The sequence below is a fragment of the Labeo rohita genome, chromosome 9 (assembly GCF_022985175.1).
Source record: "Labeo rohita strain BAU-BD-2019 chromosome 9, IGBB_LRoh.1.0, whole genome shotgun sequence".
Classification (NCBI taxonomy): domain Eukaryota; kingdom Metazoa; phylum Chordata; class Actinopteri; order Cypriniformes; family Cyprinidae; genus Labeo; species Labeo rohita.
Genome location: NC_066877.1, coordinates 10,878,306 through 10,895,073, shown reverse-complemented (window position 1 = coordinate 10,895,073; position 16,768 = coordinate 10,878,306). Strand labels below are relative to the sequence as shown.

Here is a 16,768-nt window from a genome sequence, read left to right as displayed (position 1 = left end):
TGTTTAACATTTTATTTGCATTAACGTGCACAAACGTGATTCTTTTTTAAACACTGCATTTAGATTTCCTTTACTCCCTGACACTCCAATACCACAAACATTTATTTTTCATAACTGGAACTTTATCTCTCGCTATCGTGGCTTTACATCTTGTAATTGTGACTTTATATTTCACAATGAATTCATTGCATTTTATTAGGTGCATTTCTGTAGTTTAAACATTTATGGATGGCGCTAGCAACATCAAGGTCATGGGTTCAATTCCCAGGGAATACAAGGACATCAAGGCTGCGTTTTCAACCAGCTATAATTTTTTTTTTTATAATTCTTTGATGAATAAAACATTAAAAAGAACAGCATTTATTCAAAATAAAGATCTTTTGCAACAATAAAGTCTGGGGTCAGTCAATTTTCTTTCTTTCATTTTCATCCATCAAAGAATCCTAAAACAGGTTGCAAAAAAATATTAAGCAGCACAACTGTTTCCAACACCAATAATAAATCAGCATATTAGAATGATTTCTGAAGGATCGTGTGACACTAAACACTAGAGTAATGATGCTAAAAAAAATTCAGCTTTGCATCACAGAAAAAAAAATATTTTAAAGTATATTAAAATAAAAAAAGACTATTTTAAATTGCAATAATATTTCACAACATTACTGATTTTCTGTATTTTTAATTAAATAAATAATTTAAAGAAAGACTTCTTAAAAAAAAAACATTAAAAATCATACTCATCCTAAACTTTTTGAACGGCAGTGTCACTTCGGATGAAAGCAACCGCCAAATGCATAAATGTTTATTTGTTTTAAACTTCACCTCACAATTTCCTTTTTCATTATTTTTTTCTAAGGCGGTAACCAGCTTTGAGTTTAGTGGTGACAGCTGCATTAATCACATATTTTTAGGCAGGCTAATATGATCGACAAGGGGGCCTGAAACCCCCTTAAATAGGGTGTAGAATCACCTCTGCTCGTGCACCCGCTCAGTGCGGGCCGCACACAGAAAACCAGGGCCTGTCTGGCACCCGAGCAGCTGAGAGAGAGACAGGTCCCAGGGAGACAGCAGGCCAGGGTTAATGTTACACCTTCCTGCACTAATACAGCACACTACATCTGTTCAAGTTGTGTGTATGTGTGTGTGTGTATGTATGAAAGTGTCGGACTCACATCCTCAGCAAATGGTCACGCATTTCCACAAGCACCTGCTTGCAGACGTCACGCTTGAATGTTGTTTCTCTCTAACACACATGCACTCTCTTTCCTTATTGTTTCTCCCATCTGCAGTAATCAGGTATATAAATAACTCATTACATACAGTATGTTTACGTGGGTGAAATGCAGCTATAAAAAAACTCCCAGCTATTTATTTATAGCTATTTATTTAATTTTATTTGTAGTATTAATGGAAAATTAATCCAATTTGTGAATTTTTATAACGCATTTTATTTTCCTCCATTCCCTGACAGTTTAAACCACATAAACGCATTTGCGCGAACATTCAGACTGGCACATTTCCTCCATTACTGGGTCAGATGTGCTGTCAGACACTTTACCCTGCAGTGGTGACATTACGCTTGCTTCTCAGACAGGCTGTCTGCATGTGCGTGAGTACATGAGAGCGTATATCTGCGCGTATGAGACCCTGCCAGTCACGCGTTGACCCATCATACTCACGCCGCCTCAGACGGGCAGACAGTATGCCGGACCCCCGCTGAGCCGCTACTGTACTGGGCTGCAGTATGCATGAGTGACCCCGACGCCATCAGCCTTTTTGTTGGCTCTCATTAATTCATGTTTGTGAGCATGGTAAAAACAGCCAGCCTGCAGAAAGATGGGGAAAGTCTCTCCCCCCACCGCTCCTCCTGCAAGGGAGAGCCGCGTCTGGGCCGTGCATTGGAGGCTCAGCGCCGGGATTGGCGTGCGTGGATGGGTCTGTCTGTGGCCAGAGGGAAATGGGGGGGCTGTTATTAAGGAGCGTTGCTGGGTAGAATAGGAATGTTTGTCATGGATGAGTGAATGGTGTGTGTGTATGTGTGTGAGAGAGATTACAGTATATGTGTGAGGTGTCCTGGCATGATTTTTATCTGAGCCATACAACATACATGAGTAATGTTTATGAATATGTGTATGGGGATTCCTGGCTTTCAGAACGATAAAAGTTTATCATCATCTCCATATATGTTTAAAGGAGTAGTTGGCTCACAATGTAATTTATTATAAAATGTAATTTATTCCTGTGATGCCAAAGCTGAATTTTCAGGATCATTTGCTTAAGAAACATCTTTAAATATTATCAATGTTGAAAACAGCTGTGCGGTAACTGATACATTTTTTCAGGATAATTTGATGAATAGAAGGTTGATTTTTTTTTTTTTATTTGAAATAGAAATATTTTGTAACTTAATAAAAAGTTTTTTTTTTTAATTCAATTTAATTCATCCTTGGTGAATAAAGGTATTTATTTTAGTTTTGTTTTATTCTATTTATTTATTTATTTAACAGTTTTACTGATCCCTTTTTCTCTTTCATCACATCAAAAGATAAATAAATAAATAAATAAATATATTTTTTGTAACACTATAGAACGTCTTCACAATTTAATTCATCCTTAGTGAATAAAATAATAAATTAATTTTATTTATTTATTATTATTTTTTAAAAGTCTTACCCCATACCTTTTATTCATCACAGAGACAAATACACAATTTAATTAATCCTTGGTGAATAAAAGTATAAAATGTATTTATTTATTTATTTAAAAGTCTTACTAACCCCAAAACTTTCACCACATCAATTAAAAAATAAATAAATAAACACAATTTAATTCATCCTTGGTGAATACAATTATTTACTTATTTATTTAAGTCTTACTGACCCCAAACCTTTTCTTCATCATAAAAAAAAAAAAAAAAACTTTATTAAAAAAAAAACATTATTTTAAAAAGAAATTATTAAAAACATTATTAAAAGTCTACAAAATTTTATTTATCCTTGGTAAATAAAAGTATAAATTTCTTTAAAAGTCTTACTAACCCCAAACCTTTTGTCACATCAATTAAAAAAAAATAGTCTTTTGTAACATTATAAAAAGTCTTTACAATTTAATTAATCTTTGGTGAATAAAAGTATACATTTATTTATTTATTTTCTTATTTATGTACGTACGTACATGCGTATGTATGTATGTATTTATTTCTTATTTTTTAAAAAGTCTTTCTGACCCAAACCTTTTCACATGCAAATAAATAAATAAATAATATTCAAAAACATTACATTGCTCTGATCTGATTGGTGAATGTACCAGGGCCATGAAACATCTCTAGGGCAGTATCTCACCATTATCCTGTGACAGTTCTGCTAGCAGACTGGATGCAGTCACTACTACACGAGCATCACTATGACTGTAGGGCAGTTGCATTGTGAGATGTAATTGGCTATTCTAGAACTCCACTGATGAAGATCTGATTGGCTGAGAGTTTTTATATTGTAACTGTGGCAACAGAATCATGTGGTTAAGTGTATGGTTGAGTAAACTAAGTGCTTATTATGAATGAGGTTCAGATGTAAGTCAGTATGTAAGGTCACTGGGCTTTCTAACACTGAATGCAGCAACTAAACAGCATAATAAGGACGCCTGATGTTGACCATTTGAAAACAAATGTCTGGTTTGGGGTGTTTTCCCATGAGCTCTTCCTACTGCGCACATTAATTCTGCAAGATAGGAGCTGGCCGAAGTCTCAGACAGCTGAAGAAATAACACATCATTTCGCTCTCAAGGGCAGGGGCTGAAATCCCCAAGCGTGGTGGCACAGGTAGCTGTTGGGCGGCTCAAGGGCGACAAGATACTGATTTCCTGTGTGCAGCGGGAGGTGGGGAATTGATGCAGTGTTTCTAACCAGCAGGCTGTGAGGCACAAGGCGGACACACCTCCAGGCTGTGTATTTACCCAAGATCCCTATCGCTGCTAGAGAAAACTGCCCTGGCCACGCCAGGACATGTCCAGTACACTCACCAATATAAATAAACAACACGTGCACTCAGAGATTCTTGGACCATTTCAATCGCAACTGCAGTTTTGTAGATTTTTCTTTTCATATTTTCCCTCTCTTTTATCATTTTTTTAATCATTTATTTTATTATTTTTTTATTAAATCTTTTTTTTTTTTTTTTTTTTTTGCAATTTAACACATCCTTGCTGAAAAAAAAAAAAAAATTTCTTTGAAAGAAATAAAAAGAGAAAAAGTGTACCGACCCCAAAACTTTGAATGGTAGTGTAATATTGTTACAAAAGATTTCCATTTTTAATAAACACTGTTCTTTTCAACATTTTATTAATCAAAGAAGCTGAATTAAAAAATATTAGGCAGCACACAACTGTTTTCAACATTGATAATAAATCAGCTGAAAATTCTGCTTTGCATCACAGGAATAAATTATATTTTAAAGTATATTAAAATAAAAAAAAAAAAACACTATTTTAATTGCAATAATATTTCACAATATTACTGTTTTTTTGTGTATTTTTAATCAAATAAATGCAGCCTTGAAAATACTTCTTTAAAAACATTAAAAATTGTGAACGACAGTGTATGCATATAATATACATACACAAATGTATTTATTTAAACAAAAAATAATGTTAAAAAAATATATATTTTGAAATATTATTTAAAAAAAAAACTAACAACTAATTCTGTGAATTTTTAGCATCATTACTCCAGCCTTCAGTGTCACAAGACGCTTCAGAAATCATTCTAACATGATGATTTGATGCTCAATAAATATTTTTTATTATTATCAATTTTGAAAACAGTTGAGCTACTTAATTTTATTCTAGAAAATCTGTTTTCTAAAGGATTCTTTGATGAATAGGAAGCTCAGAAGAACATTTATTTGAAAAATAAATATTTTGTAACATTATAAAAAATATTTTAAAACATTTTTTGAATGGTATATATATAAAAATGTAGCTTTTTATGATAGAAAGAATCTCCATAAAACACCAGCTCATTGAATCATAAACAAACACCCTTACTTTTTCAAATTCATCAAAATTCAGTCCAAAAAAAATCTCTTTGTCTTTGTGTTTGAACCCGCACACATCTACACACACACACACACACACTCCCACACATTTTCACACGCATCCTCTGAGTATAATGAGATCTTGTTAATGCCATGGCAACTGCGAGCTTCCACACGCCAACGGGTCTCATCATTATTGCTTGTTTATGATTAAAAAAACCTGCGACCTGCCGTTGTTACAGCGTTCATCACTGTCTCCGTTCGTACCTCTGCTCCGCGTTAGCCAGGTTGCTATGGAGCTCTCACACTATCAGATCACACTCAACCGATTGTGTCATCACTTCCTCCGTAAAGCGGGAGGTGTGGGCCCTCTGTTCGCGATAAAGCGTTCGCTCATATCTCACAGCGTCGGGTGTCCACACTAATGAGTGAGTTTAGCTTGTCATCCGTCTGGTGGATCTCATTAAGGACTTGCTTTTGTGTTTCAACTGCCACTCCTCTGTAGGCCTGAACCCACCAACTGCACACTACTAACCGGCCATTTCCGACCAATGTCCTCCTCCAGCTTCGTGACAGCTGCTCTGCATGGCTACTACTGTGGGGAGCTAAGAGGAAAGACCATCACACATGTTGTGTTAGTAACCCCAGCTGCCCTGCCCCCCCGGCCGGCCTCAGGGGAGGGTAGATCAGGAGTCAATTAAAGAGGCATTCCGGGAATGCTTTCAGAAGGTTGAAAAAGGAACAAGGGATGTCTCCATGCTGTTTATTTTGCCTGCCAGCAGCCGCCTTGATCTGAATTTGTTGGAGAGGGAAATCGTACCGTGTGAGAAGGCACCAGAGGTCAGCTACAGTGAATCTGGCTGCTCAGAGGCCGTTTACACATTCAGTAGCGACAAAACGATTCAAACAATCCAGTCATAAAAATTTCATTTACTGTATAACACGGAATTTGACAAATTCTGAATGAATAAATCAGAAGTAGGTCAGTACACCTAAATCAAAACGTGTCTGTGAATATTAAGGCGCAAAAATACTATTTAAATACGAATCCTGCATGTTTCGTGTGACTCTGTGTGAATGAATGACACAGGTTCATTTACTATTGTGGTTTCATTTACAATATTTCATATACTGAAGTGCGTGTGACATTCACTGTGTTTCAGCCTCTGCCGACTCCATATATGAGTACATGAACACTAAATAATCTCTAGAACTGCTCTGAAAGCCACTTTATGACCATTTTAACATTTATCATCATATCATATACAAACAGAACTTTGGGTCTTCAACCCATCAAAATAAAATTTCGTATTAACTTGAAGAAACTGCGACAGAAATATATTACTTAATGTAATAAAAGTACTACTACTAATAAAATTATTATTAAAACATTATTTTTAAGGAATATTTACCAGAATAATTATTTACCAGCATTTATTTTCCAGAAAAAAATAAAAAAATAAAATAATAATAAGTTAATTCTTTACAAAATCAATTCATTAGACATGCTTTTGATTATTGAAATTTAATGAAACCATTAAAATGGAATGCAGAAAATTTTTTGGTAAAACTGAATTTAAGAAGAAAATAACATTTTTAACAAATTGCTGTTAAATTATGTCAGTTTCATGATCTCAAGATAAATATTTTTAATTTAACGTTTAAAACAAAGTCTAGAAAAAGTAAAATGGAAAAAAAAAATAATATTTCCAGAAAAATTAAAATGGAAAAAAAAAATGAGTTTGGAAAAAAACAACAGAATTTGGTAAAAATAAAACTGAATTTGAGAAAAGAAAAATTAATAAATTGCTGTTAAATTATGTAAGTTTCATGATTTCATGATTAATGTTTTTAATTTAACAAATTAAAAGTAGTCTAGAATAATTCAAACAGAAAAACAAACAAAAAAACAGAATCCTGAAAAACTAAAAAGGAAAAATAAAAAAAATAAAACAGAATTTGGTAAAAAATAAAACTGAATTTGAGAAAAAAAAAAAAAAACCCTTTAATAAATTACTGTTAATTTGTGTAAGTTTCATCATTTCATGATTATATTATTATACTATTATACCATTAAAATTGAGTGTAAAAAACTAAAACAGAAAAAAACAAAAAAACAACAAAAAAACGGGAATCCAGAAAAATTTACATGGAAAAAAATGGACTTTGGAAAAAAAATAAAACGGAATTTGGGAAAAATTAAAACGATATTTGGGAAAAAATACAATGAATTTCATAGGGCCCTAATATGAAGAAATATATATAAAAATTCTACAGAATTTTCAAAATCTACCATCCATCTACCAATCCATCTATTCACCCATCCATCTAAACTTTTTTACTTTTTACAGCTTTTCTCTCAAAACTTTCAAATGAAATGAAAAATTAAAGGCTTTCTAGATAAACTTTTGTAGTTAAAACTGCAGTTATGAATTTCAAATATTTTAATTTCACTTCTGTACATTCACATTCAAATTGCAGTTATGCATTCTGTTTGCTACCTCAATTCAAATTCAATTCAAATTAAGGAACTGAACTGCAATTTGAAAGGCATTCTAATTGGTGCATAACCTTGCAATGACCTCCAGTGATAAAATCACTCTGTAGGAAAGCAGCTTATGGGGACCACATTTGATCCAATAACCAATCACAGCTTTTCCCTCCAATCCATAAAAGCCATTTGGAACTTGTCATAAATGGTAATCCTGCCTTCCTGCTTCTGAATTCCCCAATCAGAGCCTTTCCCTCCAGTTTACAAAAGCAAATCTCTACACCACAGGTAATAAAAATGGCGGGCTGTCAATGACACCACACTGACCAATGGGGACTCTTCCCTCCGACTGACAAAAGCCAATCAACACTTCTCATGCAGGTGGGATTTGACACATGGCAGCCCACGTTGCAAGGAGTGGTGGGTAGATAAAGCAAGAAGTGAGGTACGTGTTTCCTGTGTGAAAGGAAGAATTTGTGATACGTGTTAAGAGAGACGCAGAAATCCTGCTTTCTTTACAGGCTCAACGGACCCACATGAACTCTCTCTATGCTGTAAATGCTTTGTTAGCACAGAAGACTCCTGCTTAAAGCTCACAGGAGAGATGCGTAAACAGCAGGTGAGGCTTTGACACTGCATCGTTTATGATTAACTACATCCTGCTGGGTAGCACACGCTTACCTGTCTTATAGATTTCATAGCGCAGCGAAAACCCTGCCCCCTGGTGGGCGTAGTCAGAGACGAATTTGATGTGCAGGACGGGGCCTGAGGAGATGATCGCAGGGGGTGCGATGTTACTGCAGTGTCTCCCCAACAGATCTGCGCTCTCCGAGTTCCCATCCCGGATCTCAATGAAGTCATACCTATGGAGAAGACCAAACACAGAAACGTTTACACAAGAGGTCAAGGCAACCGTCAAACTGAAATGTTAAGATTACATTTAGTGTTCGGAAATTATTTTATACACTCCAAAAAATTCTACATTGTTTTTTTTTTAAACCCTAACGCTGGGTTCAGCCCGTTGGATCATTTTATTTTGGATCATTTCATTTTATTTATACATTTTACCCAGGTGCTGGCTAGTTTTTCTGCACTATAAAAAATGCTGGGTTATTTTTAACTCAAATGCTGGGTTCAGCTTGTTGTGTCATTTTATTGGGTTATTTGTAACATTTTTACCCAGGTAAAAAATCTGGGTTATTTTTTTCAAATGCTGGGTTCAGCTTGTTGTGTCACTCTAAAAAATGCTGGGTTATTTTTTTTTAAAACCCAAATGCTGGGTTTAGCTTGTTGGGTCATTTTACTGGGTTATTTTAAACATTTTTCCCCAGCTGCTGGGTAGTTTTTCTGGACTCTAAAAAATGCTGGGTTATTTTTTTACAACCCAAATGCTGGGATTGGCTTGTTGGGTCATTTACTGGGTTATTTTAAACATTTTTACCAAGGCGCTGGGTAAATTTTTTCTGCACTCTAAAAATGCTGGGCCATTTTTTTTTTTAGCAAAATGTTGGGTTTAACTTGTTGGGTTATTTTGTTGGGTTATATGTAACATTTCTACTCGGGTGCTGGGTAGTTTTTCTGCACTCTAAAAAAATGCTGGGTTATTTTTTTTTAACCCAAATGCTGGGCTCAGCTTGTTCGGTCATTTTATTGGGTTATTTTATTTTTAACCCACATGCTGGGTTCAAGTTATTGGGTCATTTTATTGGGTCATTTTTAACATTTTTACAGAGGTGCTGGGTAGTTTTTCTGCACTCTAAAAAAATGCTGGGTTATTTTTTTTTAACCCAAATGCTGGGCTCAGCTTGTTCGGTCATTTTATTGGGTTATTTTATTTTTAACCCACATGCTGGGTTCAAGTTATTGGGTCATTTTATTGGGTCATTTTTAACATTTTTACAGAGGTGCTGGGTAGTTTTTTTGCACTCTAAAAAATGCTGGTTATTTTTTTTAAAACCCAAATGCTGGATTTAGCTTGTTGGGTCATTTACTGGGTCATAACCCAAATGCTGTTGGGTCATTTACTGGGTCATAACCCAAATGCTGAGTACAGCTTGTTGGGTCATTTTATTGGGTTATTTTTAACATTTTTACAGAGGTGCTGGGTAGTTTTTCTGCACTCTAAAAAATGTTGGGTTATTTTTTTTAACCCAAATGCTGGGTTCAGCTTGTTGGGTCATTTTGTTGGGTTATTTTTAACATTGTGCTGGGTAGTTTTTCTGCACTCTAAAAAATGCTGGGTTATTTTTAAAACCCAAATGCAGCCTGTTGTGTTATTTTACCATGTTTTTCTGTAACTCAAAGCAAATGGGTTAATGTATAAAACCCAACAAGCTGGGTCAAAATAAACCAGCATGTGTTCTGTCCAATATGTACCCAGCGCTGGGTTGCCAAAAAACCCCCAAATGGTTGTCTTTAACCCAACATTTTTTAAAGTGTAGCTTTAAGTGACGACAAAGGCCATCTAAATATAAAATAGAGGAAAAGGACATATATTCGATATATATCCAGTATTAACTTGCTGATAAATGATAAAACACAAACTCTAATATTGGTAGCAAGGCGGTCCATCACAACAAGAAAGAAATTAGAAGATTTTTGCATGACTGTAAACACAACAAATAGATCAGATACACAACACAGTGTGTTAAAGATCTGTCTGTTCTGCTAAACCCAGCATAATGAGTTTGATCTTTTCTTGTTATCCTTCTATTTTTCTGTTAACTCTCAAGATATAAACAGCCTTGCCAGAAGAAATTACAATGGGATTGTGGCTAAAAGGTGTTTGATCTCAATTAACTATGAAACTATGTCAATTATCCACACCTAACACATTCTGCTTGGTTACTATACAGATCTTCCTCTGAAAAGCTTTTAAAATGGACCTGATGGTGGTAAATTAAAAACAGCTAGAGAATGAAATTAAAAAGGTGTATTATCTCTCTTTTGAAAATGTGAATAAAAGAGATTCTTTTAAAAAAATAACGCATCAGACAAAAGTGATTCTGGGTCCAGCTGGCAGGCAGCGAGGGTAAAAAACGCTGCTACTTAGCACAGTGCTGTCGTGTTAATAAGGCTGAGGTTTATGTAGCTGTACTAGCAGAAGAATGTGACTCCACACAGCAAGCTGTGCCTCATTTAACCACCAATTCAACAAGCCTGTGGACCCTCCGAACATCTGTACCCTTCAGCACTAGAGAGTCATTGTATAAAACACTGCTCCAACTCAAGAGACAAGCGCACAGACAGAGAAATCAATGAGCCTCGAGTTGAAGAAACTATGCTTTCTCTCCGCTGACATATTTATTCAGTCTATTCCTAGAGGACAAATGCATTGCTCTGTCGTAGTTTGGGAGACTTAATGGAGTTCTCGGTTATGATTCATTGATGTGCCAGCTCAAGTTTCACAGGTTTTCTTCTAAAATTTATTAAAAGGCATAAAAACAGACCAAATGAGACATAATATTGTGATCAAAAAGTATCAAACAGTTTAGGGTGATAAAAAAAGTCTTTTTTCTTTCTTATGAGTTAATATACACTACCATTCAAAAGTCTGTAGTTACGATTTTTAAATGTTTTTGAAAGAAGGCTCTTATGCTCACCAATGCAGCATTTACTTTACCAAAATACAGTAAACAGGTAGGGTACAGTAGTAAAGATAGGGTATGGCAAAAATCTCATTTTTCTCAAATAAGAATCATCCGACATCATAGTTTTACCTTTTTTTGTAAACACTAGGTTCGGTACTTCCGCCTACATCACACATGACCTTTTCAATGTGACTATGTAATGTGTGAAGTTGTGGATGTAAGATTTGTGGTTAAAAATGATACAATTTTAGATTTTTTTTTTAGAAAATGGCCCATCGTTTTACTAGATTCTTGGCTTGGATCGTGTAGAGCCCTTTGAATCTGCATTGAAACTGCAATTTAGACCTTCAAACCATTGTCCACTATATGGAGAAAAATCCTGGAATGTTTTCCTCAAAAAGCTTAATTTCTTTAAACTGAAGAAAGAAAGACATGAACACCTTTGACGACAAAGAGGTGAGTGAATTATCATGAAATTTTAATTCAGGATTGAACTAATCCTTTAAAGACTTAAACTTCCTTAAACTTTCCAACTTTCAGCATTCAAAGACTGTTTTGAGCATGCCAACATCTTAATTCCTTCAACCCTGTCTGTTTGTCTTTTATTTGTCAGGTTGTGGGGTTCACAGATTTTGTAAGAAGAGGATATCTCTGGAGCTGAAGCTACCAAATACCCTCCAATCAAACATTTGTACAGCCCTCCTCGGTGCCTTTGATAACACGTCCCACCTCAACCCACACTTCTGTCTCTTTCCTCAAAATGACAGGCCACTCTGTGATAAAGGATGAAAACATGACAGGCAGAAAGATGAAAGTACAGCGAAACCATCTGACAGACGCCAGCAGCTGTCTTTAACCAGCCTTAAACACACACAAACACTCTCAAATAAACTTCTGGACACATAAAACACAACCACACAGCATTCTGTTCTCTTTTGAACTATTAGATCCTTTCATTTCAAATCAGTACAGAGTTAAAGTTACTCTCGGTTTTTCTTGAATCACCACAGTTGCCAATTAACCAAGACACAAACCCTCCTACAAAAACATCATTCACCTAACACTAAGGACACATGCTGTGTCAGACCATTACAGTCACATGGGCAGCAAACAACAACACAAACGCTGGCTTGTTTTTGCTGTGGATGTGAGGGTAATTTGATTTTCATGGATCTTATTACTGAATGTTGGTGCTATTTTGAATCTGTTTGGGGTAAGAATGCTGGCATTGTTGGCCGATCCCAAAAAAATGTGTTGGTGTTACATAAACTCCACAGTTTTTGTGTGTCAAAGACTGATTCTGTTTACTCTGTTGGCCACCCTTCCGCTTGTTTTTCTTCTTCCTTGTTTTCACTCTTACTTTACACCAGCAAATTAAGGTAAACACAGGCTTTAGCACCCTGAGCTTGTGTATGTGTGTGTGAATGTTTGACTTGACCACAGCAGACTAAGTATATGCAGATGTACCCTTCCTCCACCATCAGAGCTGCATGTTAATTGCATTTCACACGTTGTATCTATGAGCCAGGACACTTTTTCACACCTGCACAAACCTATCAAGCATCAGAGGTGCCCTGCAGATCCTGGCATCTAACAAGGCAATGCACACATTTTTGCTGACACAATGTTGAGACTATTTTGTGTCTTACAGGAACATGCAAACGAGAGTCAGATAGTAAGTTATGATTTAAAATGAAGATCATTTATGCATTTTAAGTTAGTGGATCACCTAGGCTGGATATACAAACACTGGCTCAACTAAAGGCAGAAGATGATGGGACAAATATTTGAAACTTAAAAACATTATTTTTGCAATTTGTGACCCTGGACCACAAAACCAGTCATAAGTAGCACAGGTATACATTGTATGGGTCAAAACTATCGTTTTTTCCTATGCCAAAAATCATTAGGATATTAAGTAAAGATCAGAACTTCTTTTGGACAACTTTAAAGGCGATTTTCTCATTTTTTGATTTTTTTTGATTTTTAAATAATTCTATCTCGACCAAATAATGTCCTATCCTAACAAACCATACACCAATGGAAAAATGTTTATAAATGATGTATAAATCTCTATTTCAAAAAATTGGTCCAGGGTCACATTTTGTTTGGTGGCATTAATGGAAATGACATACCTCCCTTTTATGATGCAGTGTTTGCACCCTAGAATGGTTTTTATTTTAAAATGATAGAGATTTTTGTTTTCTAACCAGAAAAAAACAAGGTATAACTGTCTATTTATGTCTAACGCTTTACTCACCCAAATCAATAATATTAATAATAATTAAAAAGCACCTTTTTAATTATTTGTGACTTGGAAGCTTATCAAACTAGACAGATGCCAACATGGCTGGGCTGTGTGATATAAAAGACTAAGCAAAATTAAAAATACAAGCTAAACTACATTCAATAAGAGTAACTTTTGGCATTTTGTTGACTCTTATTTGACATCCAATACAAAATCTGGGACTTATTGGACAAAATCAATTAGAAAACCATACATTTTCTGCTGGAGCATGTTTTAAATTATTGGCTTGTTAGATTAAAGGAGAAGTCCACTTCCAAAACAAAGACTCACATATAATGTACTCTCAATGTACTCACCCCCTTGTCATCAAGTTCAAGTCTTTCTTTCTTCAGTCGTAAAGAAATTATGTTTTCTGAGGAAAACGTTTCTGCATTTTTCTCCATATAATGGACTGATATGGTGCCCCGAGTTTGAACTTCCAAAAGACAGTTTAAATGTGGCTTCAAACGATCCCAAATGCGGTTGTAAACGATCCCAGCCAAGGACGAAGGGTCTTATTTACAGAAACGATCAGTTATTTAAATACTTTTTAATCTCAAACACTCGTCTTGCCTTTCTCTCCATGAACTCTGTATTCTGGCTCAAGACAGTTAGGGTATGTCGGAAAACTCCAATCGTATTTTCTCCCTCAACTTCAAAAATCATTTCAAAATCATTCTACATCACTGCAGAAGTACCGACCCAGTCTTTGCAAAGTGAACATGCAAAGAAGATCAAACACCTTTAACAAAAATCTAAAACAGCGAAATAGGATGATTTCGAAGTTGAGGGAGAACATGCGATGGGAGTTTTTCGACATACCCTAACTGCCAAGAACCGGAAAAAAACAGTCCAGGCAGAGTAAGACAAGACGAGCGTTTGGCATTAAAAGGTATATAAAGGTATATTTTTATTAAAATCACTGATCTTTACGACTGAAGAAAGAAAGACATAAACATCTTGGATGACAAGGGGGTGAATAAATTAATTGTAAATTGTTGTTCTGGAGGTGGAGTTCTCCTTTAAATGTTCCACTGGATTTTATTTGGATTTTTATGTAATCACTTTTCATCAAAAGCCACCTTAAACAGCATTAGCCATTCAACAACACTAACTTGTAAACACACTAAAGGTCAGTAGCCTTTTCCAAACCTACAAATACACCTAGAAGAAAATATATTCAAAAGATTTCATACTTGTACATTTTGACCCCACATTTTAAAATATCTCAGACTTTTTTATACTTTCACTTCTAGATGAATAAATTGAGATTTACTGCAGGCGAAAGACTCACTTTGATTGAAAGTAAATAATCAAAGGCTTTGCCTAAAAACCTCAATTTTACCCAGTGGAAGAATTAAAATACTGGAAGTGCCTCTAAAATATTAACTGCTTGTTCGAGAGCATTCCCAGACTGCGCTCAGATCGACCATTTATTTGGTCGTAAAACCAAGAAGGGTATGAAGAAAGAAACCGAGGTAGAGTTGTTACTGCACTCTGAAATGTCAGAGAGCAATCTGTAATCTTTAATAAAGAATTAAAATCTTCTGTTATATAGATAATATGCCCTGTAAGCGCATAGCAAGCCCATAATTGTCATAACAGAATGATGTGATATGTATGGGAGACCTGCGTGACCCCCCTGAGTCCTGTCCGGCTTCACACCATCCATCGATTCTTCATTACAAGCGGAAAACTCGCATTGATCAGAAGGACCCCTGGGGAGCCGCGCCGAGTGATGATATCATGCGCTACTGTTGGCCTCACTCGAGAGGAAATCTAGCTGTGAGGTTAGACGTGTTCATTTGTCAAATCTATCACGGATAAAGCCCCACGCCGAGAGACAGTGGGGGAAACTGCTGTGTAAAATTGTTCCTTTCACAGACGCTCAACGCCAGTCACGAGCAACTAAGAGGCTAGTTTATAGACGCAGGGCTAGCGTACTGTAGTATCACTACCATCCCCTGTGAGGTTACGACAGAAACAAAGGCAGCTGTCTCCGCACCCCAGCTGGAGACGGTGGGGTGTCCCAGGGTCTGTGATCACGGCTCTGCATGTGGCCGGAGTTGAGAGGTCTAAAAATGCTCTCGGGCGATCGTCGGTTCGGATATCCCTCAGCACAGAAGACAATACAGAGATGTCACTGAACGCTGAGGCCTCGACTCCCCTTGTTGTAGTAAGAGTGTGAAGTGTGCCACTGTAAGTGTACACTGTAATACAGCATGTTTCTAAAAAAAAAAAATTATATATATATATATATATATATATATATATATATATACACTACCAGTCAAAGGTTTTTTTAATTTTTAATGTTCTTTAAAAAAGTCTCTTCTGCTGCCTGCATTTATTTGATCCAAAGTACAGCAAAAACAGCACAATTATGATTTGTCTTTACTATTTAAAATAAGTGCTTTCTTTTTGAATATATTTAAAAATGTAATTTATTTCTGATTTTAAAGCTGAATTTTTTGCATTATTACTCCAGTCACATGATCCTTCAGAAATCATTCTAATATTCTGATTTGAAAAAATATGAAAATAACATCAACCAATGCTAAAAACAGGAATGCACCAATATTACCATATCTTGCGTATATAATAAGCTGATACTTATGTTGTTATTAATATGTTATATATATGTAACTGATACTATTTTGTTCAAATAAAAAAGGAAATAAAAAAAAATACAACAACCAAACCAAAAATGCATAGAATGAAAAGTGTTTTGAAATTTACAAAGGAAAAAAAGTACTAAATAAATGTTTAATATAAAAATGCTATATATATATATATATATATATATGTATATGTGCGTGTGTGTCTGTGTGTGTGTGTAAAATGTCACTCAGGGATGTTATCAGTGAATAAAAAAAAAAAGGAAACAAAAACTGGAATAGCGTAAAGTGTAAAAAGTGGGGAAGGAGAAAAACACAAAGATGAAAGAGAGAGATGGAGTAAGAGACTGGTAAAGGAGAGAGAGAGAGAGAGAGAGAGAGAGAGCCTGTTTCTATACCCATGTCATTCAGTCGAGCAGCTTTGCTGATTGCATTACAGATATATCATGATAAATCAACCCATGCTTATTATATTTATTCCACAATAATCTATTTATAACTTTTAGGAGCGGGACACATCTGATACCGTGCCAAGAAGCCGCAGAACAATCCGGTGAATTCGAATGAAGCCGCTACGACAAGTAAAACGCTGTCTTTCGTGTAAGCGCTGAGCTGTACCTGTAAACTTTGATAGATTTACTGTTTTTTTTTTTGTTTTTTTTTTGCATTTGATTGCATCTGGTTCTTGTCACCCAACTGATATGCCAAAATGCTCTGGATTTCATCACTCTCTCAGGCAACTTTTTCTACTC

At 35.4% G+C, this 16,768-nt stretch overlaps 1 protein-coding gene across 2 annotated transcripts in view; it reads right to left on the bottom strand.

Annotated features, from left to right (window-relative positions):
- nrp2b (neuropilin 2b) overlaps nucleotides 1–16,768 on the bottom strand; it is an 82,437-nt gene that overhangs the window by 50,386 nt on the left and 15,283 nt on the right. For both annotated transcript variants that reach the window (XM_051118601.1, XM_051118599.1), the window contains exon 3: nucleotides 8,203–8,384. In XM_051118601.1, coding sequence (XP_050974558.1) covers nucleotides 8,203–8,384 — 182 coding nt within the window. The remainder of the gene's footprint in view (nucleotides 1–8,202; nucleotides 8,385–16,768) is intronic.